This window comes from Fukomys damarensis, unplaced genomic scaffold (genome assembly GCF_012274545.1).
Source record: "Fukomys damarensis isolate Sample0158 unplaced genomic scaffold, DMR_v1.0_HiC HiC_scaffold_7, whole genome shotgun sequence".
NCBI classification, from domain to species: Eukaryota; Metazoa; Chordata; class Mammalia; order Rodentia; family Bathyergidae; genus Fukomys; species Fukomys damarensis.
Genome location: NW_022900919.1, coordinates 20,993,471 through 21,017,845, shown reverse-complemented (window position 1 = coordinate 21,017,845; position 24,375 = coordinate 20,993,471). Strand labels below are relative to the sequence as shown.

Sequence of the window (24,375 nt, the reverse complement as noted above, 5' to 3'; positions counted from 1 at the left end):
TTTTTTTTTTTTTTTTTTTTTTTTTTTGCACCTTTAAGCTCCTTTGGCTTTTTCTAAAATACTTTTCTTTATTTTTGACTTTCTGAAGTTTGAATGTGGTATGCATAAGTACAGTTTTTCTTGGCCTTTAACTTTCTTTGCTTGGTATTGCTTGGTGTTTGGATCTGTGGTTTGCTGCCTGAGATTAATTTATGTGAAATATTGTGTTATTATTGCTATAAATTTTGCTTCTGTTCTTTTTCTTCTCTTGGTATTCCTATTATGCATATGTTGTATCTTACGTAGTTTTCTCCCAGTTCTTGGATATTCTGGGGTTTTTCTTTAGTCTTTTCACTTTGCTTTTTTGTTCTGGAAGTTTCTGTTGGCATATTCTCAAGGTGAGAGATCCCTTGTTCCACCCTGCCCAATCTGCTAATGAGCCCATCACAGGTACTCTTCATTTCTGTCACACTGTTTTCTATCTGTAGCATTTCTGTTCTGTTCTTTCTTAGAACTTCCATCTCTCTGCTTATATTCTGTTATTGGATATTGTCTACTTTTTCCATTAAAGGAAGTCTTTAGAATATTAATCATAGTTGTTAAAACTTCCTGCCTGATAATTCTAGCATTCCTGCCATGTCTGACTCCAGTTCTAATGCTGTTCAGTCTCATCAAACTTAAAAATTTTTCATTTATATTGTACAGTACCTCATACTTTTTTTGTTGAAAGGTGGATATGACGTATAGCATAAAGAGAATTGGAATAAGTATGCACTTAGTAATGTGGGGGCACTGAAGGGGCCCAGGGTCCAGTGTTCTCTGCCTTCTTCTGCCACTGGATGGCTAAAGGTGCTGGAGGGGGAAACTTCCAGTCTCTCAGGCCATTACGCTCTGAGAGCACCCCAGCAGACTGAGCTCTGTTAAGCGCAGGACTTGCTAAGAACAGAGTCCTCAGGTGTACTTGACAGGAGCTGTTGTCCCCTCCACCTGCTAGAAACGTGGGGATTTTTTGATGTTCATTGTAAGAATGTGGTAGAGCTCCCAGAAGTAAAAGTCACGAAAGTGTGGCAGCACCTGTGTGGCTGGGTCCCCTCAGAGCTCTTAACTCCTTGAGCAGTTAGTTACATTCAGGTTTCCCTGCCCTGGCCCTGATATCCACAGAAGTTTCTGCTTATGGTTTTCTGTTCTGGTGAATTGTGGTTTGTACCCACCTGTCTGGCCAGTTTTGGCGCCTGTGGATTGCTCTAGACCTCATGTCTGTGACCCAGTGTAGGACTGTTGATCATTTGTTGTTTTCATCCTTTTATTTGTTAGGATGGAATGGTGACTTCAAGGTCTTCATCAGCTGGACCCAAAGCCAGAAATTCTCCTGATGCCACTTTTGGTACCGGGGATTGAACTCGAGTCCTTGCGCTTGCAAGGCAGGCCACTGAACCGCTGAGCTAAATCCCCGGCCCCCTGATGCCACTTTTGAAATCTGACTAGTCCCATTTCCATCTCTCCCCGCAGCTCCTATCCAGATCCTAAACTCTACATGCCTGGATGGTTGTGACTAATTAGTAGCTTTCAGTTTCTTTCATCTTCAAAATAATTGCCACAATAACCATTGTCACAATCTCAATGCAAGTGCCACCACTCCTACAAAACTCAGTACTATTTCCTAAATTCATTGACTATTAAACAATTTACCCATTTTAATATATTAATGGAAGAGCAATAGATCATACGATTTTAACATACTCCTAGGTAAAAAGTGGGTAGCAAGGTACAATCTCACAGGTAAATTAATTGCAGCAAGATTGTTCACAAATATGTAAATATTTTTAACTGTAACAGAATAAAATATCAAAGAAAATTAATTTTAGTTTTTCAAGAACAAAGTACATAACAGTCAAGTATCTAATTTCATTTTTATTGTAGATGAATAGAAAAGCCCTCAACATTTAAAATCAAGAACATTATTTTCCTGGTATTTTTTAAAAAAATCATATTTGATTAACATTAGGAACAATGTTGCTGACTCAGCATGCTATCGTAAGGTATTAAGCCTTCTGTATTTTGTTTTATTGCAGTATAATGTGAAAAATCCCTGTGCACAGATGTGTTATAGCAAAAGGAAGAACACAAAGTGTTCCTCTGGCAAGATTATGTCCTCTCTTGAATTAGGCTGTCCCAGAAATCATTAATAGCTGTGACTCTGGCAGCTTGCCACTTGGTTTTTACAAAATGATTTCTTGGCTGTTTTCCAACTTTTGGCTTGTGGGCTTCACATCAGGTAAATTATAAAACTTTGCTTTTTTATTTAACATGTATTCTGTCCACTGTGGACTCAAGTAGAATGGGTTTTTATATTATAAATGTTTAATATGCCTCCTGCAGAATAAAATCATGAATATGTATTGAAATCCCAATACAGGGTACATAGACCACGCACTGTGAGTGGAATGTGTCCTTCCCTGCACTGAGTGGTTTGTGACTGTAGGCCACACACCTGTTTATGGTTCATGTGACAGGTATGTGCATAGCGTGCAGATCCCATGGTATTTCCTGGCAAACTTGGGTGGAGAAACCCTTCCAAAAGGTAAAATTGCATAATTATGAAAACAATGATGTAAATGCAGTTAACTGCATGTATTTTTTTCTGGAATGTATTTGGAAGGGAAAATAGCTTTGATGTAAATTTTCCACAAAGCACAGTAGGGAGATGCTGGCTAAAGATAAAGACTAATTTCCCTGGCCCTTGGCTGTCCAGCATGACCACTTTTGAATCTCGTCTCCTGCCACCCCTTCCTGTAGTCATACAGTGTGCTTGCTGGTCTCTGAGAGCAGCTCTTGTGCCTGTGCAGCTGTTTCCACTCTCGTCACTAAACCTAGCAGACTTGCTGGGCTTTGAGCTGGGGTAGAGAGAGGTATGCACGTGGTGTGATAGAAATTATATGGCGAATGCTTAACATTACGGTAAAAGACACACTACACCAATCCTCGTCAAGGTACTCTCCCTCACTTTGAACATGTTTATTCCATCATCCTTGCTACTTACTGAAGCAGTTCTAGAAGTCTGCTTTTGTTAGTGTCTTTACTAGGCATGGTCAAAAGTAAGGTGAGTGCTGCTGCCAAGTGCCATCCAACGGAGAAGCAGGGTGATGCTGTGTCCTCATCTACCGTACTCACTGGGTCTAGCACTGTGTGACTTCTGGATCTTCCCAAAGTCAAATGACTGTGAAAGGTAAATGTTTTGAACTGATTGAGGACATCAAGGCAGCCACAACAGCACAACTACGGACACTTAAGGAGGATTTCTAGAACTGCTTCAAAGGGTGGTAGAAATGATGGGATAAATGTGTGTTTTTTGTTTTGTTTTGTTTAGTTTGTTGCTGTTGTTGTTGTTTTGGTATTGGGGATCGAACTTGGGACATTGCACTTGAGAGGTAGGCAGCAGAACCACTGAGTTAAATCCCCAGCCCTTGGAATAAGTGTGTTTGAAGAGAAGGAGAGTATTTTGAAGGGACTTGATGGCCGTGTGTCATTTACTGTGATAATTTTTTAGAAATTTAAACATTCACTGTAGTTTTCACTCATACCTAGTCTATGTGGACGAGTAAGAGGGGTTTCTGTGCAGAGTTTGAGGGGTGCCATTTGAACAGGGAATGACATTGCAGACTTGGTGGTGAGTTGTGTTTTATTTCCTCTCCTGTCCCTGATCAAGACCCACCTTTCCCTCCTCCCCCATAATCACTCTGCCTACTCTGAATCCTCCCAGCACCCTCACTACCACCCTTGCACGTATTTTTCCTTCCACCCTGGTTTGGCTTCTGCAGCCTTGCCTTTCCCTGATGACTGAACAAATCCTTACCCATTGCTCTGGACCCACCCACCCATTTCAGAGTCAGACCCTTTTGGAGAGCACATGAGAATGGATCTGGGGTGCCTCTCGGCTGGCCCTCAGCCCAGGGACCAACCTACCTCACCAGAGGACCAGAAGGACAGGGTGTGTCAAAGACTGTTTAAAAGTTGTCAGGCACTCTAGGGAAGAAGGAGCGTCATTAATGAAGCCTATTACCATTCATCAGGGGCATTTCCTAGCATAAATATGACCCAAAAGAGGAAGCCCTGGTTAGTGGACCAGGAGGATTTGTGACAAGTATTTCTTCTGTGAGATCACTAATTTATAAGGTTAGTTGGGCAGTTTGAGGGCAGGTGGAAGTAGCGTTAGTAGAATACAGCAGCTGTAGTCCCCTTAAAGGTGTCCATACCCTCAAGGAGACAGGCTTTGGCCTGAAGTCCCGCAGGTACAGGTTTGCCATGTGGCTGCTCATTGTTGTGGCAGGATTTGTGGAATAATTTCTTGTGTCCCCACTGACAGGCAGTATTGCCTGTGTCTACCTCATACCTTGGGCTTCTGTTTCTGGACTTTGTTCTGTTCTATTAATGTGTTTACTTATTTGCTAATATTTCTCTTGCTTTCTTTGCTATTAACTTTTTTTTTTTTGTACTAGAGATCAAACTCAGGACCTTGTGCTTGCGAGGCAGGTGGTGGAACCACTGAGCTAAATCCCCAGCCCTGCTATTAAGTTTTTAACAATGCATTTCAAGATCTGTTATAGCTAAATCTCCTTACTGTTCTTCTCAGAATTTTCTTGGCTGTGCTCATATACTGAGTTTTCTTTATAAATAACCCTATCTAGTCTAAATATAATCCTTCTGATATTTTTACTGTGTTGAATTTCTATATTAATTTAAGAGTAATTGTCATCTTTATTTTGACTTTCTCATTTAAGAATAAGGGGTATCTTATTAAAGCTTTCTTTTGTGTGCCTTTGGAAGCTTTTATTTTTAGTATAGATCTTAACATATTTCTTCACTAGATTCCTAGAAATTTTTCATTACTACTATAAATGATATTTTAACAAATTTATTAAAATTTCTACCTAGTTGTTTATATATAGGGAGGCTATTTATTTAGTGGCACTGGGGATTAAACCGAGGATCTTTGCATTGAGTGACATCCCCAGGCCTTTTTAAAAATTTAAATTTTGAAACACAGTCTTGCTAAGTCACTTAGTTGCGCAGGCTGGGCTTGAATTATTAATTCTCCTGCCTCAGCCTCTGTGAGTGCTGGGATTACAGGTGTGTACCACCATACCTACTTGAATGTAAAGGTACAAGATCCCAATAATGAATGTAACTGTACTGTATACCTAAAATGTACCAATAAATTCAATGAGGAAAAAAAAATAAAATAAATGCTAAAACCCTGGGCAAAAAAAAAAAGAAATTAATAATTTTATACCTAGCTACCTTATCTTACTGAATTTTATTGATTTTCACTTTTTCAGTTGATTTTTAGGTGTTCTATATAGGTAATCAGATCTGCAAACGTCAACAGCCTTATTATATCGATTTTATATGTAATAGAACCCCAAAATACTTATGAATGAGGAGAGAACATGAAAAGAAACTTCCTTGTCATGGGAGAATGTCAAGATTTCCTTTTCCCCAAATTCTCTATGTAGGCTCTGGGGATATGGCCCTGCTGGCCTGGGGCCAAGGAAGCCCATGGTTCCGGTTCCTTGTGGTGGTGCTCAGTGAGGGCTTGTGTTCCTAGAGTGCTGGCAGTGTAGCTCAGTGATGGAACGCTTGCCCAGCATGCACCAGGCCCTGGGTTCAACCGTAGCTCCACAAAACCAAAACAGTGGCAGGCATGAGAGTAGAAATTCTCTGTCTGGCTGAGGGGGAGGACATTTGAAGCCCAGCTACAGCCTTGTTCATTGCCACGGACAGATGATCCAGGAGCTCTAGACACAGCAGCGGAAGCCTGTGTGGTAAGGAGGCCAGGTGGTGAGAAGCTGGGAAGCCTTTGAAGCTGGATGGACCGTGCTTCCCCATCTGGACTGAGGAAGACATTTCTCTTGGTGCTGTGTAGATGCACTTTGAAGAGGCTCGGGACTCAAGATTAATTGTGACCCTTATGAGACTTTGAAATATTGTGTATAAATGGCAGTAAAATAATATCTGCATAGTGTATTGTAATTCAGATCAAGCAGAAGTACGAAAAATAAGAATCATAAGGTTTTATCAGTTTACATCAGAGAAAAAAGCCTGGTGGTGAGCATTGCAAGTGAAGGATCATGACAAGCTTAAAACAACATTTTTCTTTCTTTCTTTTTTTTTTTTTTAATGCAAAAAATTCTCATGCCAGCTCCTTGCAGAATCACTTCACATGGAGCCAGAAATCATTCAAAGCAGGAGTGGTCTCTCTGCCGAGTAGTTTTCATATTCCAAACATACATAAGTTGCACAGAGTGTCTAATTATTCTTGGGGACAATTACTGTCAGGTTCCAAAATGTGTTCAATGAACAGCAATTGGTGTTTTATTCAGCTCTAAAAAGACTATGCAAGAGAACAGTAGGTTATATTATCTGCCTAAAGAACTGTTTTGCCATCCGGAAACATCTGCTTTCTATTTAAAGCAGTGCAGAAGGAATGGGAGTATATTTTAAATATTCTCCCTGAGCACTGAAGACCAAAGAAAGGAGAATAAAATTGGATATGAAGGTAGTTTCTTTTCTCTGATACTCACTTCTGCTTCTCCCTGCTGGGAAGGAAATGTAGCCTCCTGGGTTGGAAAGTTCTGATTCTTTTGACTCTTTCTATTTATATTGATTTGCACACATGTAGGAACTGACTTCTGTGTCCTAGTTCCAGCTCTTTTACTTTTTCATGTGACGCAAAATACTTTTAAAGTTGGGGTCTGCTTCTCTAAATTTGGTGGTGAGTTTATAAAGTACTCTGATTTTGCTCTTAGCAAACTCAAGATTTATTATCCAGGTTACCTGAAAGCACCTTGGACCCTCAGATGTCTGGATGGGTGTTGCTGCGTGCTCACAACCCTGTTAGGAAGATTAAATGAGGGTATATACATCCTGCTTGGTGTGTCCTAAACTTTCTGTGAAGAACAATGTATTATACACAGTTGTGGAATAAGCTGTCACAAACATAGCAGTTTAAAGCAGTCCACTTTTCTGTGGATTGGGAATGTAGGTATGGCATTGCTGGGTCCTCTGTTTCAGGGCCTCATATAAGCCTGTAGTAAGGTGTTAGCCAGGGCAGAGTCTCCTCTGAAGGCTTGGCTGTGGCAGGATCTGCTCCCAAGCTCACCTGGGTATTGGCAGAATTTCAGGTGCTCCAGGGATGTTGGGCCTCAGTTCTTCTCCAGTCGTTGGCTTCAGTCCCCTCTCAATTTCCTGCTTTGAGGGTCTCCCCAGCTTGCTTCATTTTAGCCAGCAAGAAGTCATTTGAGAGCCTGTGAGAAATGCAGAAGTCACCCTCCTGTGTAACCTTACCATCCTCACAACAGCTTATCACCTCTGCCCTATCCTGTTGATTAAAAGTAAGTTTCCCACTCAAGGAGAGAGAATCATACTGGAAGCCACATTAGAAGTTGTATACAACAAGCCCATTTTAGGAAGAGAGTGTAACATGGTGAAGAGAGAAGCTTTCCATGTCACTTAGAGCTGACTTCAAATCTCAAATCTGCTCTTTACTAACTGGTTACCTGGCCTTTCTGAACCCATCTCCCCATCTGTATGGCCCCTTCCCTGAAGGATTGTTGTGATCCTAAGTGACAGATCACGTGTAAAGCCTTACAGAATGGTAAGCACTCAGTAAATGTCAGCTGCTGGCTGTTCTTTTCATCCTTCCTTTTATTTTATTATTATTATTTTTGAGCTTCTCTTAAAATAGCATTAGTCTTTTTAAATATCTAAAGAATAGCTAGAAACTCCTGCTGCCCTCAGATTTGGTTTTTCATGTGAAATCCCAGTCCTGTGGGTGGTTTCCTGGGCAGGGAGCTACTGCCAGACTTACTGCAGGGTCCTCCTCTGTTTGCTGAGGACTTGGGACTACAGAACAAAGGTCTTTGTCCTCAGGACAGCATGGCTGCCTGCTCTAGTGACCCCCAGCAGCTCCTATCCCTGGTCTGTGTGGAGCAGGCACTTCCCCTGTAGAGGGCCTGGTTGTGGTGACCAAGGTTGTGCTCAGCTGGCCCACCATGCCTCCCCTCCCCGACCCTTGCATTTCTGGTTGGGGTATTGAGAGCAATCCAAGAGGACTTCAGTCCATCCCCAGAGCTGAGAAGATGGGCAGGGACATGAAACCCTTCTGGTCCGTGTGCACACGTTGACCAGACAGCAGGCCCCTTTCCCAGGTACCTGGTTAGAGAGCTCTGCCATCTTCTTTTGTTCTGGTTCCTCCCCCTCCATCTCTCTCCACTGTTTTCCTCCCTCCCTCCCTCCTGTAGGTTTCCAGGACAGAGAATGCTTGTACATGGTTCCTGCTTGGCCACCACAAGCTGTCCTCCATCTCTGCCCTTCTTCCTGACTAGAGGACACCTACCCTTTGCCCCTTCTCCTTCCCTTACATCCAGAGAACCTGTTCTTGGTCCCACTTTCCCCTGCCCCACCACAGAGTGCTGGGAGAACTTTCTGGGGTCATGCTGTGTCATCCTGGAGGAGAGATGCTGGCTCAAGGGGCCATTTGGATTATTTTTCTGGATTATTCTAGTGTCTGATGCATGAGTCCCCCCAGCTTCTTTGAGGACACAGATCTTCTGGTGCTCCTGAGCCCCAACCCTGCAAGCCCTTCCCTGGAGAGCCAGACTCAGGGGTCCTAGGAGAACTTAAGTTTTCAGTGACTGCCCAGCTACTTCCTGCCAGAGGTTTAGGAAACACTGGCCGAGCATGTTAACAACCCAGACCCAAGCCCTCTTCCTCATCAAGGGGAACAAGAAGGAGCTGTGAAAACCTAAGCCCTGTCCCTGACCAGGGCTCCTCTTTGACCCAGGGACCTATGTTCAGTTGGCAATAGCAAGGCATAGATTTTTGTATAATTCTGTTCTCTGAGAATTTTCTGTAATGACTGCCCTTTAAATCACTCCATTCTCTTACATATGCAGAAGAAGACCATGTAGGAAATGTTTTTTTTCTTTATGGCGGTGCTGTACTTAGATGATTAGGAAAATGCAGGGCTGGGTTGACAGTGGCACAGCTGGGCTGTCCGGGCTTCAGACTGTACCGTGCCACTTGATTGTGGGCTCCTACTGTTGTGCGCACTCTCACCACCTCCTGGCCTCTCTTGATGACAGATGCAGGGAATCACAGTGAGAATGTGCCATCTGCATCTTCAGCTGCCACCCAGCTGCTGGCAGAGTGTTGGTTCAGGACTGACTGGTTGGGTGAACCTGAGAGAAACGTCCTCATAATCCACATCCCTGGAATCATGCCCTGCTCCAGGGGACCTAGAAGGGAAGTGTCAGGGAGAAAGGAATACTGGTCTCTGGCGATCCTTTAGGCATGCTGGCTTCTAGAAATGGCTGTACTAAAGTAGCATTAGCAGTTTGTCCTTAGAGAAATGGTTGAGGAAGGTTTCTGCATTTCTCTGCAGCCATGCAGACATCCGTGGTGCAATGCAGTATCCCTGGCAGGAGGCTTAAGTGGTAAATTGCTTTCTTAGGAAAAAGTTTCTCCTTGAAAGCTTTCTTTTCAATAATAAATTTTCCACAATTGGGATGGGTTCAAAGATTGCTTTGCCTACAACTCCAACCAGAGACCGGAGCACTTAAAATTCACTTTTCCTTTTTAATTTTTTGGTATCCATTTGAATGTCTTATTCTTTCATGTCATGTCTTCTAACATTGTACGGATTTAAAAAATTCTCCAAGCCAGATTTAAGCTTTTTGATTTAATTTTCTATATCTAAAAGGTACTCCTTGAATCTATAGCTTTTTATGAATTATAGGGTTATTTTTACACACTGGTGGCTTTTTTCTATTTTTATCTTATTTTGAACACAGAAAGTTTTTTGAGATGATTTGCCTATAAACTCCTTTCTTTAAAAAATAATAGCCTGTGCTTCATTCTGTATTATTTTGTAAAGTAGGTGCCTTAAAATATGGCAGTGCAGTGAAAACCATTAGTTTTTATTCACTTGCCTTGTTTATTAATGCCTATTGTCAGAATCTAATTCCCTCTCCACTAAGCATAGATAATGTGCTAATTTAGTTAGCAAACAGGGGAAGAGTTTAGAGCTGTGCGGGATGAAAACAGCAGCAATAATATGAAGCATCAGTAGCAAATAGATGGTTTTGGTGAATTCTGTGTACAACTCAAAAGATTTTACATAAGTCTACATAAAACTTTACATATCTAAAATGTACCAGTAAAATTAATTAAAAAAAACTTTCCAACTTGGTCAAATTGCGAAGTCCTTAAATGGTTTGACAGATACACTAATGAGAAACCCACAAGATACGAAATAATTACATTATTCAAAACATACCGCGAGCCAGCCTGGTAGTCTCAGATATTCAGGAGGATGAGGCAGGAGATGGTGAGTTCAAGGTCAGCCTGGGAAACTCAGTGAGATAAAAAGACATTATCTTTTTAAATAAAATTTTTAAAAGATGGGGATGTAGTTCAGTGCTGGGGGGTGGGCTGTAAACTGGAGAAGTACCTAATAGAAATATAATATTTTAATAGTATATGCTTGTGATGTATAATACATTCATGTTGGGGAATTGGTACACTTACATATCACACTGTGATCATCTTTACTCCCCTTTCCCACTCCTTCCCCAGAGCCTCTTCCCATCTCCACGGAGTCTACCTCCCTGTTTCCTACCATCTCTTTTTTGTTTTGCTCTTTATGTTACTTACTTCAGTTTGAGTCTCAGAGAAGCCATGTGGTATTTAACCCTTTATGTCTGATTTAATTTCACTTAGTCTCAAAATCTATCCATTTTCTTACAAATGACTCAAATTTTTCATTCTTTATGGGTCAGTAGTACTCCCTTGTGTATATACCCCACTTTTTCTTTGACGGGCATATAGGCCACTTCCATGAGTTAGCTGTTGGGAGCTGTGCTACTGTAAACATGGGTTTGCACATACCACTGTAACATCATGATGTCACCTATTTCAGGAAGATTCCTGGAAGAAGGTCAAGTAGAATTTCTATCTTTGTTTTTTTTTAAGGACTCTCCATGCTGATTTATCTCCATACTGATCTCTACATTGATTATAGAAATATAATATTAAACTGCAAGTGGATTATAAAACCTCAAAATTGTTGCAGAATCTCCCAAAATAAATTTGTTGCAAAATCCTAAAATGCATCGAGTCCTAAGTCCTAAGAATACTAGCAGGTTGTCAGGAGAATAGGACACTTGACAGGTGTGTAAAAACTCAGAAAAGGAGTTGCATTTTAGGCAAATTGCTCATTAGGCCCATTGCCCTGCAGCCTCAGGTGGTGACAGCTAAATGGAGTATGGGCTGCTAAGCTACACACTTGTGTCTCCTTTTCTCCTCTTTTCCCTTTTCTTATTTTAATTGGTCTCATGCGTATGTATCTTTCCTGATAAGCTATTTAAAATCTTTTGGTCAGTGGGTGGCCTAGAAATCATAAACTGTACATAAAGTCCTGTTCTGTCAGCTCACATGCCCATCTCTCTTATTGCAGAGAACAGCCCATCTTCACCACCCGGGCGCATGTCTTCCAGATTGATCCCAGCACCAAGAAGAACTGGGTGCCTGCGAGCAAGCAGGCAGTCACCGTTTCCTACTTCTATGATGTCACAAGGAACAGCTACCGGATCATCAGTGTGGATGGAGCCAAGGTACCATCTTGCAATCTGACTTTTAACAGTTTCACTTACTTTTCATCTAAAACAATGTATTTGAAAAAGTGAAGGGAAAAAGTTGTACCCCAAAATCCTTCCATCTTATAATGATTAATTATAATTATAATCACACATCCTGCTTTTTCTTTTCCTTTTCCTTTTTTCTTTTTTTGTGTTTGGAGACAGTCTTTCTGGCTGGCCTCAAATTTGTGATCCTCCTGCCTCTCAGCATCCCCAGTGCTGGGATTATAGTGTGTGCCACCATACCTGGCTTTTCCTGCTCTTTCCTCCTATTTGAAATCATGGCAAATGAGAAAAAAAGAGATTTCCCTGTTAACACACTGTCTTCATAACTAACATTTTAATACCCACATAATGATTCCACCAAGGGTTTGTAATGCTCTTAATTTCTCTCCTACGATTGGATGTTTAAATGGCTTCCAGGTTTTTGCTATTATAGATAGTGAACATTTTGGTGGACCAAATGGCCTCAGTTGTCCACCTATACCCATTGCTTGCTTTTGAGTATTTCTTCAGAACAGATTCCTGGAAGTAGTACTAACACAGTCTTGGATCATATTGCCAATTATTTTCAGAAGGGTTCTTTCTTCTGGCATGTATGAGAATGACAGTTTACTGCTCCCTTGCCAGCGGTGGATATTATATCTAGGCTTGTCCTGGAGTTTAATTAGACACAGGAGTCGAATTTTATTAAATGGCCTGGGAATATTTCTTGAAATATTTTTCCCCTGGTACTTTTATTATATGGGAGCAAAAGAAAGGATAACAGCAGAAGGACCACCAAGTCTTTTTCTAAAAATAATAAACCTGCTTTTTGCCTTTCATCTGTGTTCATTCTGCTGGACATTTACACGTTACCACTTGAAATTCAGTGTGCCTGAAGCTAAAATCTCCTTTTTACCCTCGAAGCCAGCTCTCTGTTTTTATCTCCCAGTTATTTGGCCAAAAAAACAAAATGAAACAAAATGAAACAAAATGGAGTCATTCCTTCTTGTCAATCCACTCTGCCTTTGAAGTGTCTCACATATGTGCTGTCAGATGTTTTAAGCCCCTAGCTCCTGTCCTGGTGCAATCTTCCTTGGACTTTGCAGTAGCTTCCTGGCTGGCCTCCTCAGCTCCTGCCTCGTCTCTCCTGACTTCTGCTCTAAGTCGGCCTTCTAGGGAATAGGAAGTGGGCAGGTTGAGAACCGGGCAGTAGAAGGGGGCCCAGATGTCAGCTCTTCCCCTCTTCCACAAAATGGAAGGCATGGAGAAGCCTCCATTGAAAGTTGTCCTGGGTAAGGGGCAAGAGCCTGCTGGTGTCTCCTGATCTGATGAGGCACATCTGATTCTCCTTTCAGCCCAGGCCCTGTTCTTCAGGTGCCTCCTTTGTGATCTCAGCGCCACGGTGACTATAGATAAAGGCATCTTAGGCCCATGATTCTTTTTTTCTTTCTTCCAAGTGCCACAGTCCTTCCTCCCACTCAGGAAGGGAGCCCAGAAATCCCCATCTCATAGCTGAGGTCTGGAGAGAGCCAGGGGTCTGGCCAGGTTCACAGTGCTGAAGGGCTGGGCAGGCTGGTGCTGGTCAGTGTCCCTTGGACACCATCCTTGCTTGTTGGGCTGGAGCAGGCCACTCCCTGGAAGGTAAAGGAGCATTTCCTGACACATGTCATATAGATGGCGTGTGGTGATGGCCACAGCTGCTGTGGTGAACACCTTCAGAGGCTCAAGCCCTGCTTTTCCATCTAAGGGGGAGGCAAGGGTAATGTATGTGTTGGGGGGGTGAGTATCAAGGCAGCAAAAGTGCCTGGCACATACTAGATAGGTGCCTCATTTTTGATGAGTGACTATCTGAAAGGTGTCTTAATTTTTAAATGTTAATATTTTTTACTTCTGGGAGACATGGTGATGCTACAGCTATAATTACTGCTTTTCTTCTCTGTGCTTCTGAGCCTTAATTGCCTGGGCTCTTCCCAGGGTGTTCTGATAGGGAAGGGGAGTTGAGCTGACCTTTCTTTTATCTGTAGAGTCTGTCAGTTCATCTGCCACCCTTAGATGGGTTTGCACTCTGTCAGTTGAATTATCCAAGGATATATTGGGCTTAACTCTAGATGAAAACAACTTCCTTAGAGCTTGAGCCTTTGTCCTGTTAGCCAGGCTTTTAGTAGTTTGTCAGAGTGTCAGCCGCCATATCCTCATGGGTCTGCAGTTCCTGATGACTGTGACAGTGTGGTGGAGTCCAAGCCAAGGGAGAGGGCTGTGAAAATCAGAAGGTTGTAGGAGGGTGGGCCGATGCCATGGCTGCAGAGCAGGGCTGATTCAGGGCCAGTGTGTGTGTGGGATCCATCAAGTTAGTGTCACCTAAAAAGGGGGTATAGAAAGGTTAGACCATGGGACATAAAATTGAAAGACTGAACCAGAGGATCTCTGTACCTACCGACCGTGGTGTTCGGCCACCTGGTGTCCCTAGAGCACCCCCCACCACCACCACCAGAGTTCTAGCATCACCACTGTGGCAACAGGGAACAGGGGTGGAGCCTTGTTCCAAGGGAGCTGAGGGTCCCAGGGTGTGGCCAGGTAGGGGTACGCTTAGTCATCTACATACTCTGGCCTGGCACTTGGGGATTGGGACGGGGGCGAGTCTCCTGCCTGGAAACTGGAATGCAGAGTCCTGGGTGTGATGCTAGCACCACCATAGCCCTACTGGACCTTTTTGAGCTGGTGAGCAGCACAGGTCAAACCAGCAGCCCAGACCGAGACCAGTTCCCATGCCTCCAGCTGTCCTGCAACACACAGTGGGTGTGGAGAAGACTCCCATGTGCTAGCAGCTGTCACTGTGGCCTGGCACCCTGCAGCTTGCCCTCTGCTCGCCCAGTGTGAGGGTCCTCTGGATGGAGCACCCTCCTTCCTACAGACTGGAATAGGAGCCTATGGCACTAAATTCTGCTTTCAGCACTGACCTCCGTGTCTTCCCCAAGGCTCTTTTGTCTTCGCCCACCCCACCCCATCTCTGTATTTCTGTTCAGTCAGTGTGATTCTTCTGTCCTTATTCCTGAGTGTCTGTTTTGGTTCCATTTTCACTGCCCCCAACCCCACCCCAGACCTAGGTCCCCACTGCCTGCCCAGCCACATGTCGTAGGTCTCAGTCAGGTGCCTAGAGAATGCTGTTAGAGGCTGACCCCGTGGGTGTGGATGCCTCCGGGCTGGAGGAGTATGGTTCCCCGTCATCATGTGGCACCGTGTTCAGACAACACTACTTTTTTAGGCCTTTGATCTCAAATGTTGATCCAAACTGAGATGACAGTTTAACCTCTGAGACCACGTCTTAGCCCATAGAGTATGTGTGTATGACTCTGAGCAGAACTGTTGGCCTAACTGCATTGATCCTTGACCATGAGCTGCTCCTGGCACTTCTGGACCAGCTGCCTGGAAGAGGAAGCCTCTGTGCCCCTTCCAAATGGAGTTGATGGGCTTTGAGAACAAGTTGCTGATACAGAAGCATCTGGAGGTCGCACCAGACCCAGCCACTGTGCAAACTGAGGGCAGCTGGAAGAGCACAGGCTCCCAGGAGGGAGAAGTCGAAGCCAGCAGCTTTAGCAGCTGTCATTCCACATCAGGCACAGTGAGTGAGCTCCTCTTCCCCATCCGAGAATTTGTCATGCTTACTCAGGGAGAGACCCGTAAAGGCCTCCCTTACTGCCATAAGTAGTTGGTGCTGCTCATCATAGAAGACTCTGTACTCAGACCTGTTCTTTGAAGTACTGAAGATCTCATGTTTTCAGGACAGCATTGGATGTGTCAGTTCCAGCTCCTGCCTAAAGACATGAGAAGTGCTCAGCATCACCCAGTTCTGGGGATTATTGACTCAGGCTCTGGCAGGGGTGTCCTGTCAGCAGACTGTGAGCTCTTTTGAGGCTCATCGTTGGAGCCTCAGCACCAACCCAAAGTGAGCAATACCGTGGATAGGAATGGGGGTGAACAGGTGATGAAGTCCGGCCTGGCCACGTCCCCTCCGAGCCTGCACCAGGTGTGCATGTATAATGGGAACAGTGGGCAGGGCAGGTCACTCTCCTTATTCTCCCCTCAAGTCCCTGGCTCCCCATACTCCCTTCTCCCTCTCTTCTGTCTCTGTTCCAGCCTCTGCACTCCCTTACCTGCTCCTGCCAAGGGGAAACTAAGGACTGAAACCTTAGAACAAACTAGGGTTGGCCATAGGGTCCAGGCAGCACATACCAACAGCCGTGTGGTTAATGGGAAGCTTTTAGGCAGAACGACCAACTCCGTAATAAGGAAATTCCGTTTCCAGAGCATTTGTTAATTGAGTCATTGCAGCATTTGATTTCATTGTGCTGTTGGCATGCTTTATAGTGCAAGTTAAGCGCTGCCATCCTTATGATAAACCGCCTGTGCCTGTGGACAAGACTTACCTGAAGCAGGTGCTTCTCCCAGGTGCTCTGGATGACTTTGCTGCCCTTGATTTGCACTTATTTATAGAATCACAGAAAACCTCTATTGGAAGAGACCTCAGAGGTTGTCCGTTCTGCAGACATTTAGCAGTGCCCACTGGGTTGCAGTTCTGCCTAATCATGACGGGTTGGAATCTGTAAGCATCCCAAACCCTGGCTTATTTGATATTTACTTCTGAGAATGCAGAATATGTTCATGGTCACCTCTTCCACCCATCTTTGTGGTTTCTTAATTTTTTTTCTTTTTATTGAGGTTATTGGTACAATCTAGGTATACAATACAGTTACATTCATCATTGGGATTCTGTACCTTTACATAATAGGTCTTGATTCTCATTTTTCCCCTTGTCCCTGTCCTCCCTCCACCCCCTCCTCCCCTCCCCATTTACAAACACTTTATTTCCATTTTTTCACTTTCCCATATTTTTTTCCTCTCCCTTATTACCTCTCCCCCACCCTTCCCACTTTCCTTACACCTTTAGCCCTTTACTTCCTATTTCACATTATTAATTGTCTCATTAGGATCCTGTGTACTATTACAGTTTTTCACACCAAAGAAACTATTCGGTATTTCAGTTAAAGAAATCTCTGTATTCTTATTTTGAATGAATGTACAGCACCTGATGTTAAGGGAGTGAGCATGTGGATGGTTCCCACCTCACAGTAAGTTTTCCATGAATGTCGGGTTTTTTCACTCTCCGTGACTAAAAAACAATCTATTAATGACTACCGTGGAATCAGGCAGCAGTCTTTTAATTGCTATAACCCAGTCCTACCCTGTGTGAAAAACTTCTAAACTCTCCCATTTCTAACTTCCTGGGCTGCAGAAAGCCCTCCACGAAGAGGAATCCCCTATCTGTCTTCCTCTTTCTTGAGCAGCTTCTGCCCAAGCCCAGTTGAGGTATGACCAGAGATTGGGGGACCTTCGCTTTTTGCGTCTTCCACATATCTCCTGGTGACAGGTGTTTTGTAAAACATTCTATGAAAACTTGGTTCCAGAAATCTGCTGGGTCTTTTACCAGGGCATCTTCTTTCCCTATAGAGGTTTCACAAGAAAGGATGTTGTATGTAGGAATTGGGAGCCCATATTAACACCTGTGCCAGGATGCCCCCCTCCCCGGGCTTCAGTGTCTTCCCAGACTTTTCTTGACCCTTCCCAAGAGGGACGGTTCCCATCAGCTGAGTCACCTTCGGAATTAGCACTCACCTGTGTCCTCAGCTTCCACTCAAGCCCTTGGCTCCCAGACTCTATTCTCCCTCCATCCCTCCTAGCTCATCCCAGCCTCTGTGCTCTTTCACCTGCTTCTCTTGCCTGAAGTCAGCTTTCCCCTGCATGATGTCCTCCACTCATGACCCTTCCCTGCTCACCCACAGTCTCCTTGAGCCTCACTTCTCCTGTGAGACTGGAACCTGCATGCCCAGCCCCTTCCTCTGTGCAGTGATTTTCCAATGTCTCTGTGTACAGCAAGGGCACTGCCAGCTCTTTTCACAAACTGCTGCTCACCCTGAAGATTAGCCTCCCTGAGAACTGTGTTATAGGTTTGTGAACTTTGTTTTAAACTGTCTGTATGTACTGTTTAATGTCTAGTAGGAAAATGAACCCTCATGTGCCCCATACTCACATAAAGAAGTATGTCCTTTGCCACTACAGAAGCTCCTGGACTTAACAATGTAGCTACAACCTGGTAAACCCTTCATGAGTTGAAGATATCATGATTCATCGATGCCTTGAATACACCAAATGTGCAAAGACGAAACATGCTGAAGGTCCACTCAGCCAGAGGGCACTGTAGAGCACTCATGTAGTGATCATGTGGCAGAGTGGGAGCCTGGCTGCTGTTGCTGCCCAGCATTGTGAGAGAGGGCCGTACTGCAAATCACTAGCTTAGGGAAAGACCACAAAGCAAAATCTGAAGTGTAGTTTCTACTGAATGTGAATCACTTTCACGCCAAGGTAAGGCTGAAGAATCTCAAGTGGAACCATCGTCAGGTGGGGGCCATTGTACCCCAGAAGTCCTGCCAGGGCCCTTTCCCTAATTATACGCACCTCCACCCACCCTTCAGGGCATTACCACTCTTGAAATGCCTATGTCGAATTTGGTGAGTATATAATGGTAATCATGGTGATGCCATTTCCACATTACTGACTGAGGATTGGTTCCATCTTTCTCCCTCCTGGCTGACTTGTAGCTGTGGGATCCTGTAGTTGTATATGGCAGATGCCTAGGTACCTTGATGCTGGTGACAGGGAGTGGTACCTGTGCCAAACCAGGACCAAAGAAATTCCCCAGCAGCACAGGCTTGACAGCAGGGAATGAGCAAGACAATGAAACTCCCACTGCAAAATTCTAATGAGTCCCTGCAAGGCCAGCATATTGTATCCCCGAAGTGTACAGGCCCTTTGTCTACTCCAGGCCTGCAGCATTGAGTGCACAGTGCAGTTGTGTGCATAGGAGGAATATCCTAGGGTTGGGGACAAAGTCATGGGACCCAGAGGACCGTAGAAAGCATAGGTTGGGCTCAATGAATGAACCCTCTCTTGGGAGATTAGAGAGAATCAGGTAGAATGAATTTGATGGGACATAAGTTATAAGATCAGTTTTACTATTAATGAGGAAAGTGCATTATCGTTATTACCACTGCAATCTCACTAAATGCAAAATGTCAGACATACCAAGAGTTTGGGCAAGTGTGAGCTTGGTGGGTATAAGTTGTTGGGCTGTGGTCTGATAGCTATAATTTGTGCTCCCAGTCCCCCCACCCCTGCCGTAGGAGGAGGAAGGAGATAGGCAGGTAATTAGAAGACTGGAATCATTGCTCAGAGTGAGCCCTGGGAGATGGAAGAGGCTGGGAGGGTAGCTGCAGCTTGAGGGGTACCAGTTAGCTAGATTAGCATATCTGAGCATGCTGCTTAATTGAAGTAACAATCTTAGGACAGATTTCATATTTCCCATAAACACAAAGACATGTTACTTGGGGCACATAGTAAATTGCATCTTTCAACTTCTACAGATTTAGAACTTTGCTTCCAAGTAAGGTATATAGATTCTAGCAGGCCAGTCTTTCCTCTGACAAGTAAGAGAAAGGGGACAAATGTGATTTAAAGGTATCAGCTATAGAAATGATGAAAACTAGAGAGGCTAAAAGTCCAGAAAGAGAGGAGCGCTCAGAGGTGAATTGGCAGGGCTGTCTGGAGACCATCTGCCAATTCTGGGTGCATACTAAAGGCTGGCTCCAGTAGAGAGATGCTGCTGGGGAAAGAGCCATCACCAACACATTTAACAGCATCACAGGGCTAAAATGGCAAGTTGGAGACTAGAGCTGTTTCAAACTCATGGCTGACTTTCCCCTCAAGACACTTGCTGAATTCCACGTTGGTGGCACAATGTAAAGAATCAGATTACACATTTCTGAGAGGCAGAGTACAAATCTCTGCATTTATAGTGCTGAGAAAGCAAACCCCTGTCACAGGAGCTGAACACAAAAATAATAAAGGCACAAAAGCCTCAGGGATGGTGGGAAATTGATGCTCAAACTTGCTTGCCCCTTTTCCTGACTCATTCTCAGAGCAGTTGGAGTCCTGACATCCAGGCTTGGTCCCCAGGAGAGGCTGCTGTGGGCTGACAGAAGCCAGCAGAGATTTTGGTGTAGCTTGAGGGACAAAGTGGGAGAATGGAGTAGATCCAGTCTCTTGACCAGTTTCCCCTTCAGGATTTGCTAAGTTGTTTGAATAGGTAGATTTGAAAGGCTGTAGAACTAAGCTCAAAACTTCTCAAGGCCAATACCAAATCTCCACAGTCTTTTGGGGCAGAGGAGATAAAGATTTGTGAGGCTCTCAGTTGAAATCCCAATGGGCCTGCCCACCCTAAACACAGAGATTACCAGAACTGAAAGCCAGACCTGACCCAGCTCTGTCCCAGAGAAGTAGGAATCTCTTATCTACCTTCCTTGCCTAGGAAAGAAAAGGGGAAACTTTCTTTGGTGGACCGTATGCAATAAAATATACTAGACATGCAAAAGGACAGTTCCGGTGCCTAGAGACAAGAAAGGAAAAACTAGGCAATAGAAACAAATTGAGATGTTAGACTTTGCATCATGGATTTTAAAGTAATTATGATTAATATATCCAAGGACATGGAGGGGGAATGTATAAAGTAGATGAAAGGAAGAATATCCTTAGGGACTTAGAATTTAATGTTTAAAATATCACATGGATGTTCTAGAATTTAAAAATATATCGGGAATTAAGAACTCGGTGGATAGATTTAGCAGCAGATTGGCTACATTAATAGCCAAAATTCTTGAACTGAAAAACAGATCATTAAAAAAAATACCAGAATTGAAGTACATAAAGCTAAGAATCAGGGGGGAAATAATTAATGAGTATAAAGAGTATTGGACACCCTCGTAAGATCTAGCATTTGTGTACCTAGAGCCCTAAAAGGAGAGGTAAGTCAAGAGATTGGAGCAGAAGCAGTGTTTACAGAGAGCATGATTGAGAATTTCCTAAAAACTGTTGAGGAGCTCACACATTTCAGGAGCTAAGTGAACCCCTAAGCAGGAGAATAGATTTTGCTTTTTAAATCAATTCACTTTTTCTTTGTTAATGTATACATCATACCCTTTTTAGACATTTCCTAGTTTTAGAATCTTAAACAAGTCACTCGACCTTGTTGAGCCTCAGTTTTACTTTCTGTAAAAATGAATTCTAAATAAAAGATTTTATGAAAAAGTACCTTAGAAACTGCTAGGTTCTAAAGAAAAACCAGTGTCACTTTCATGCCAGGTTCACTGACTGGGACAGCTTGTTTGGGGCAGGCTGAAGAACTGTGTCCTGTGCTTTGCTCAGCATCTCCCTGTGGTCTTTCAGGGAGGTTGTGGGGGTGGGAGTGGAAACGGGAGAGAGGGGGTTGACTCACCCAGTGACAGAGGTTTGCAGTGAAGGCAACATTAAGATTTGAAATGAATGATTCTAGGCATTGCTTGGCCTTCAAGGATCCGAGTAATTGAGAGATAACCAAAGTGGGCTTTCTGGGATCGTGTGGTTCACTCTGACCCAGCTTCCAGCCACACGGCCTCCATATGCCTGCCTTGCTTCTACTTTGTCATTCTTGCCTAACTTGAGGCAAAATCCCGTCAGCCTTTAAGGTCTTAGAAGAAAATCCCTATCCCAGCCCATGTTTAGATGTGTATTTTCCACACCCCATTTTCCCGTCTGCCTTTCTTCACCATGCCTGGTGCCTTAAGGCACATCTCTTTACAGATTGCTTCCAAGCCTTGTCTCTGGTTAGCAGAGTGCCTGCCATATGGTAAATGCTTCATAAATGTTTGCTGAACGAATGAATGCTGTATATCATCCTTTCAGCTGCGCTGCAATGATATCAGTGGACTCCTAGGTCCTCTAGCTTCTGGTTGGGTTTGGCAGTGGAAAATGGGGATTGGAGAGAGAGAGAGGGGAAGCTCCTGGGGTCACGTTCTACCTGTCTCTCAGCGGAGCATCACCTCCCTTTGCAGAGCAGCCTGCTCTACATGACCCTCCCCTCTCAGGATCTGGAGCCTCTTGCTCCCATCTTCCTTCAAGACCAAGGAGTGGTGACAGCGAGTAACCCTTATAGCAGTGGTGGCAAACCTATGGCATGCGGGTTATTTTTCTTTTAGGACAAAAGACAAAAGATGTTAATGTATGAGTTGTTTTTTTCTAAACTAAAATTTCAGTGTTCAGGCTTGATTGCAGCATTGGTACTTTGCAATAACTAAGAGTTTTGGGTCACAGTTTGGGCCCTTATCTCTAAAAGGTTCGCCATCACTGTCTTGTAGGATCCTTACCCTGCTCACATCATATGATTCGTCTCTTTGTAAGTCACCCAGCTACAAATTATCCTAATTAGAATACCTGCCTCTTCCTGTTGGGAAGCAGTGGGCCCCAGTTGCTTATCAAGGCTTTAAATAGTTGAGCTGAACATGGAACTGTGGGGACTGGAGAAGCTGTCAGATGCTATTCTGAGGTCAGGGGCCGTGACTGGCCAAGTGTTCTGATGCATGGCAACTCTGGGGCACTAAGTGGCCATTTTGGAAAGTATTCTTTGCTCAGGAGAGACTTACTCCTATCTCTTTTAGACTGACTGATTGCTAAGTGCCTGAAATTTTCCCTAGCCATGGTGACTCAGTATGGGACACAACAGAAGAAGGACTTGGGACCAATAGTGACAGGCAGAGGAAGTGGGCTGTGAGTGCTGGCTGTGCTGGTAGGAGATGTCATGAGGATTGATGTTGATATCCAACTCAGTGTTTGCATTTTTTCTCTGGGCTGTTTTCTTCCAGGTGATCATAAACAGCACAATCACACCGAATATGACCTTCACCAAAACGTCACAGAAGTTTGGGCAGTGGGCCGACAGCAGAGCCAACACAGTCTTTGGTCTGGGCTTTTCCTCTGAGCAGCAGCTAACAAAGGTATGTAGTCCTCTCCACAGTGTGGCCAGCACCACATTGGATGCCACCCTCATTCAGAAATTGCCTGTGAGGGCCAGGGATTTGGCTTTGGTTCAGTGGTTCTGTCGACTGCCTCACAAGTACAAGGGTCCAAGTTCGATCCGCATTACAAAACAAAAACAAAAATTTAAAGTTTAACTTATTAGTCGGGCGTGGTGGAGCACACCTATAATCCCAGCATTTGGGAGGCTGAGGCAGGAGGATCACTGTGCATTCCAGACCAGTCTGGGTTACAGAATGAGTTCCAGGGCAGTCTGAAATACATAGTGAGACCCTGTCTCAAAAAAAAAAAAAAAGAAATTGCCTTTGAGGGATGGAGTGGTGCTCTTGGTGAGCAAGGTTGCTTTCCAGCTTCCATTTCACCTTTCTGGAATTGTGAGGCTGTCAGAGCAGGTGCCTTTCCACAAACCAGGTTCCTTGGGGCAGCTGGTTGGGGAAGGAAAATTCATCTCTAATAAATGCTGTTTGGGGCCTGAGGCGGCAGCATGAGGAAACAGCAAGGCCATTGTGCCCCTCATCAGGTATCAGCCACTGCTCCCTGTGCCCAGCAGGTCAGTGTGCACTCAGAGGGGCTGACTTGTTTGCCCAAATTGTGCTGACTAACTTTTTAGGACCCATGTGAGGAAAGAGTTACTGGAATGTTGTTACCTTTACTCTTGAGACTTTGCTGGAGACTGAGATTAAGGGTAGCATACTAATTATTCTGGTAGAGGAAATTTTAAAGCAGTCCAATGTTCCATCTGTAGTATGGATACTGCTTGCTGCTTTTAGCCAAGTTTATATTGAAAATCAGGAACATAAAGCCCACTTGAAAAGTTTTCAGTTTCCCCAGAAACAAAGGGCCTGCAAAGTTTTAGCCAAGAAGATCTTGTTTGCTGAGTACATTAGTGCTAAAGAGAAGCCCACGTACATTACAGCAGAACAATAGAAGTGTTAACTTTAGGGCATCCCAAGAATCAGCAAGACTCAATCCATTGCGTGCTCAAGAGTGCAAAGTTGTAAAGCTTTCTTTTGAGAAGAGAACCCCAGGGTGCCATGATCAATGAAGGCCACCAGCGAATTGGTTTGCAGGATTTGTATCACATCTCAGTCATGCGGACAGATGCCCTGCTACTGCCTGAGGTGGTGGCAGACCTTGGCATCATCCATGTGGTGCTAGTTTTACAGGAAAACAGAATGCATACAAGAGTTATGGGGCCAGGGAGGTTTCTACTCAGGCTTCAGAAGAGGCCAGGCAGTATGTCTGTGAGAGGGCAGTGTGTGAAGCTGTGAGTGAAGCCAAAGTGTAGTGAAGACCCCAGGAAAATGGAGAAGCCAGATATGTAGAGCATATGAGCAAAGCCACAAAGAGTGAGCAAAGCCAGCCCAAGAGGGAAGTCTTAAGAGCTGCAACCACAAGCAGTGATGAAGGGGCAGGGCTAGCAAACCTTTGGAGTGCATGTGTCGCCACCACAACTTGCCCTGGGTGCTGGACGTGGAAATACAGAATTTATGTTGGCCCTTCTTCGTTTCCATCTTGCTCTAGTCCAATTTCTATCTCCTTGTTCTTCCCTTGTGGAATGGGAAATTTTACCTTGTGTCATTGTATGTTGGAAATGTTTAACTTTTTGGTTTTTATAGGAGCTCACAGCTAAAGATTTGCTTTAAATCTCAGAGTAGACTTTGGACTTGGGCTTTCCAAGGAACTGTTAGGATTTTGGCAACTGTTAGAAATGGACTAACTCCTTTTTCTTTTATTTTTTAAGTACTTTTTTTTTTTT

General features: G+C 44.0%; 1 protein-coding gene and 1 long non-coding RNA gene across 8 annotated transcripts in view; one reads left to right on the top strand and one right to left on the bottom strand.

Moving 5' to 3' along the window:
* The window catches only part of LOC104860111, a 16,202-nt gene extending 4,657 nt beyond the window's left edge, over positions 1–11,545 (bottom strand). The window contains exons 1-5 of one of the 3 annotated variants that reach the window (XR_779585.2): positions 11,473–11,545; positions 10,316–10,383; positions 8,926–9,275; positions 7,139–7,283; positions 6,609–6,870 (exon numbers count right to left, since the gene is read on the bottom strand). This is a non-coding gene — a long non-coding RNA (uncharacterized LOC104860111). Of the gene's footprint in view, positions 1–6,608; positions 6,871–7,138; positions 7,284–8,925; positions 9,276–10,315; positions 10,392–11,472 lie in introns of those variants that run through there. The other 2 variants (XR_779584.2, XR_779586.2) reach the window with 2 other exon arrangements.
* Homer2 (homer scaffold protein 2) overlaps positions 1–24,375 on the top strand; it is a 97,348-nt gene that overhangs the window by 41,168 nt on the left and 31,805 nt on the right. For 3 of the 5 annotated variants that reach the window (XM_010621169.3, XM_010621164.3, XM_010621166.2), the window contains 2 exons: positions 11,495–11,651; positions 22,445–22,576. In XM_010621169.3, the coding sequence (XP_010619471.1) occupies positions 22,475–22,576 (102 nt within the window). In that variant the 5' untranslated portion in view covers positions 11,495–11,651; positions 22,445–22,474. Of the gene's footprint in view, positions 1–11,494; positions 11,652–13,095; positions 13,302–15,096; positions 15,280–22,444; positions 22,577–24,375 lie in introns of those variants that run through there. The other 2 variants (XM_010621167.2, XM_010621165.3) reach the window with 2 other exon arrangements.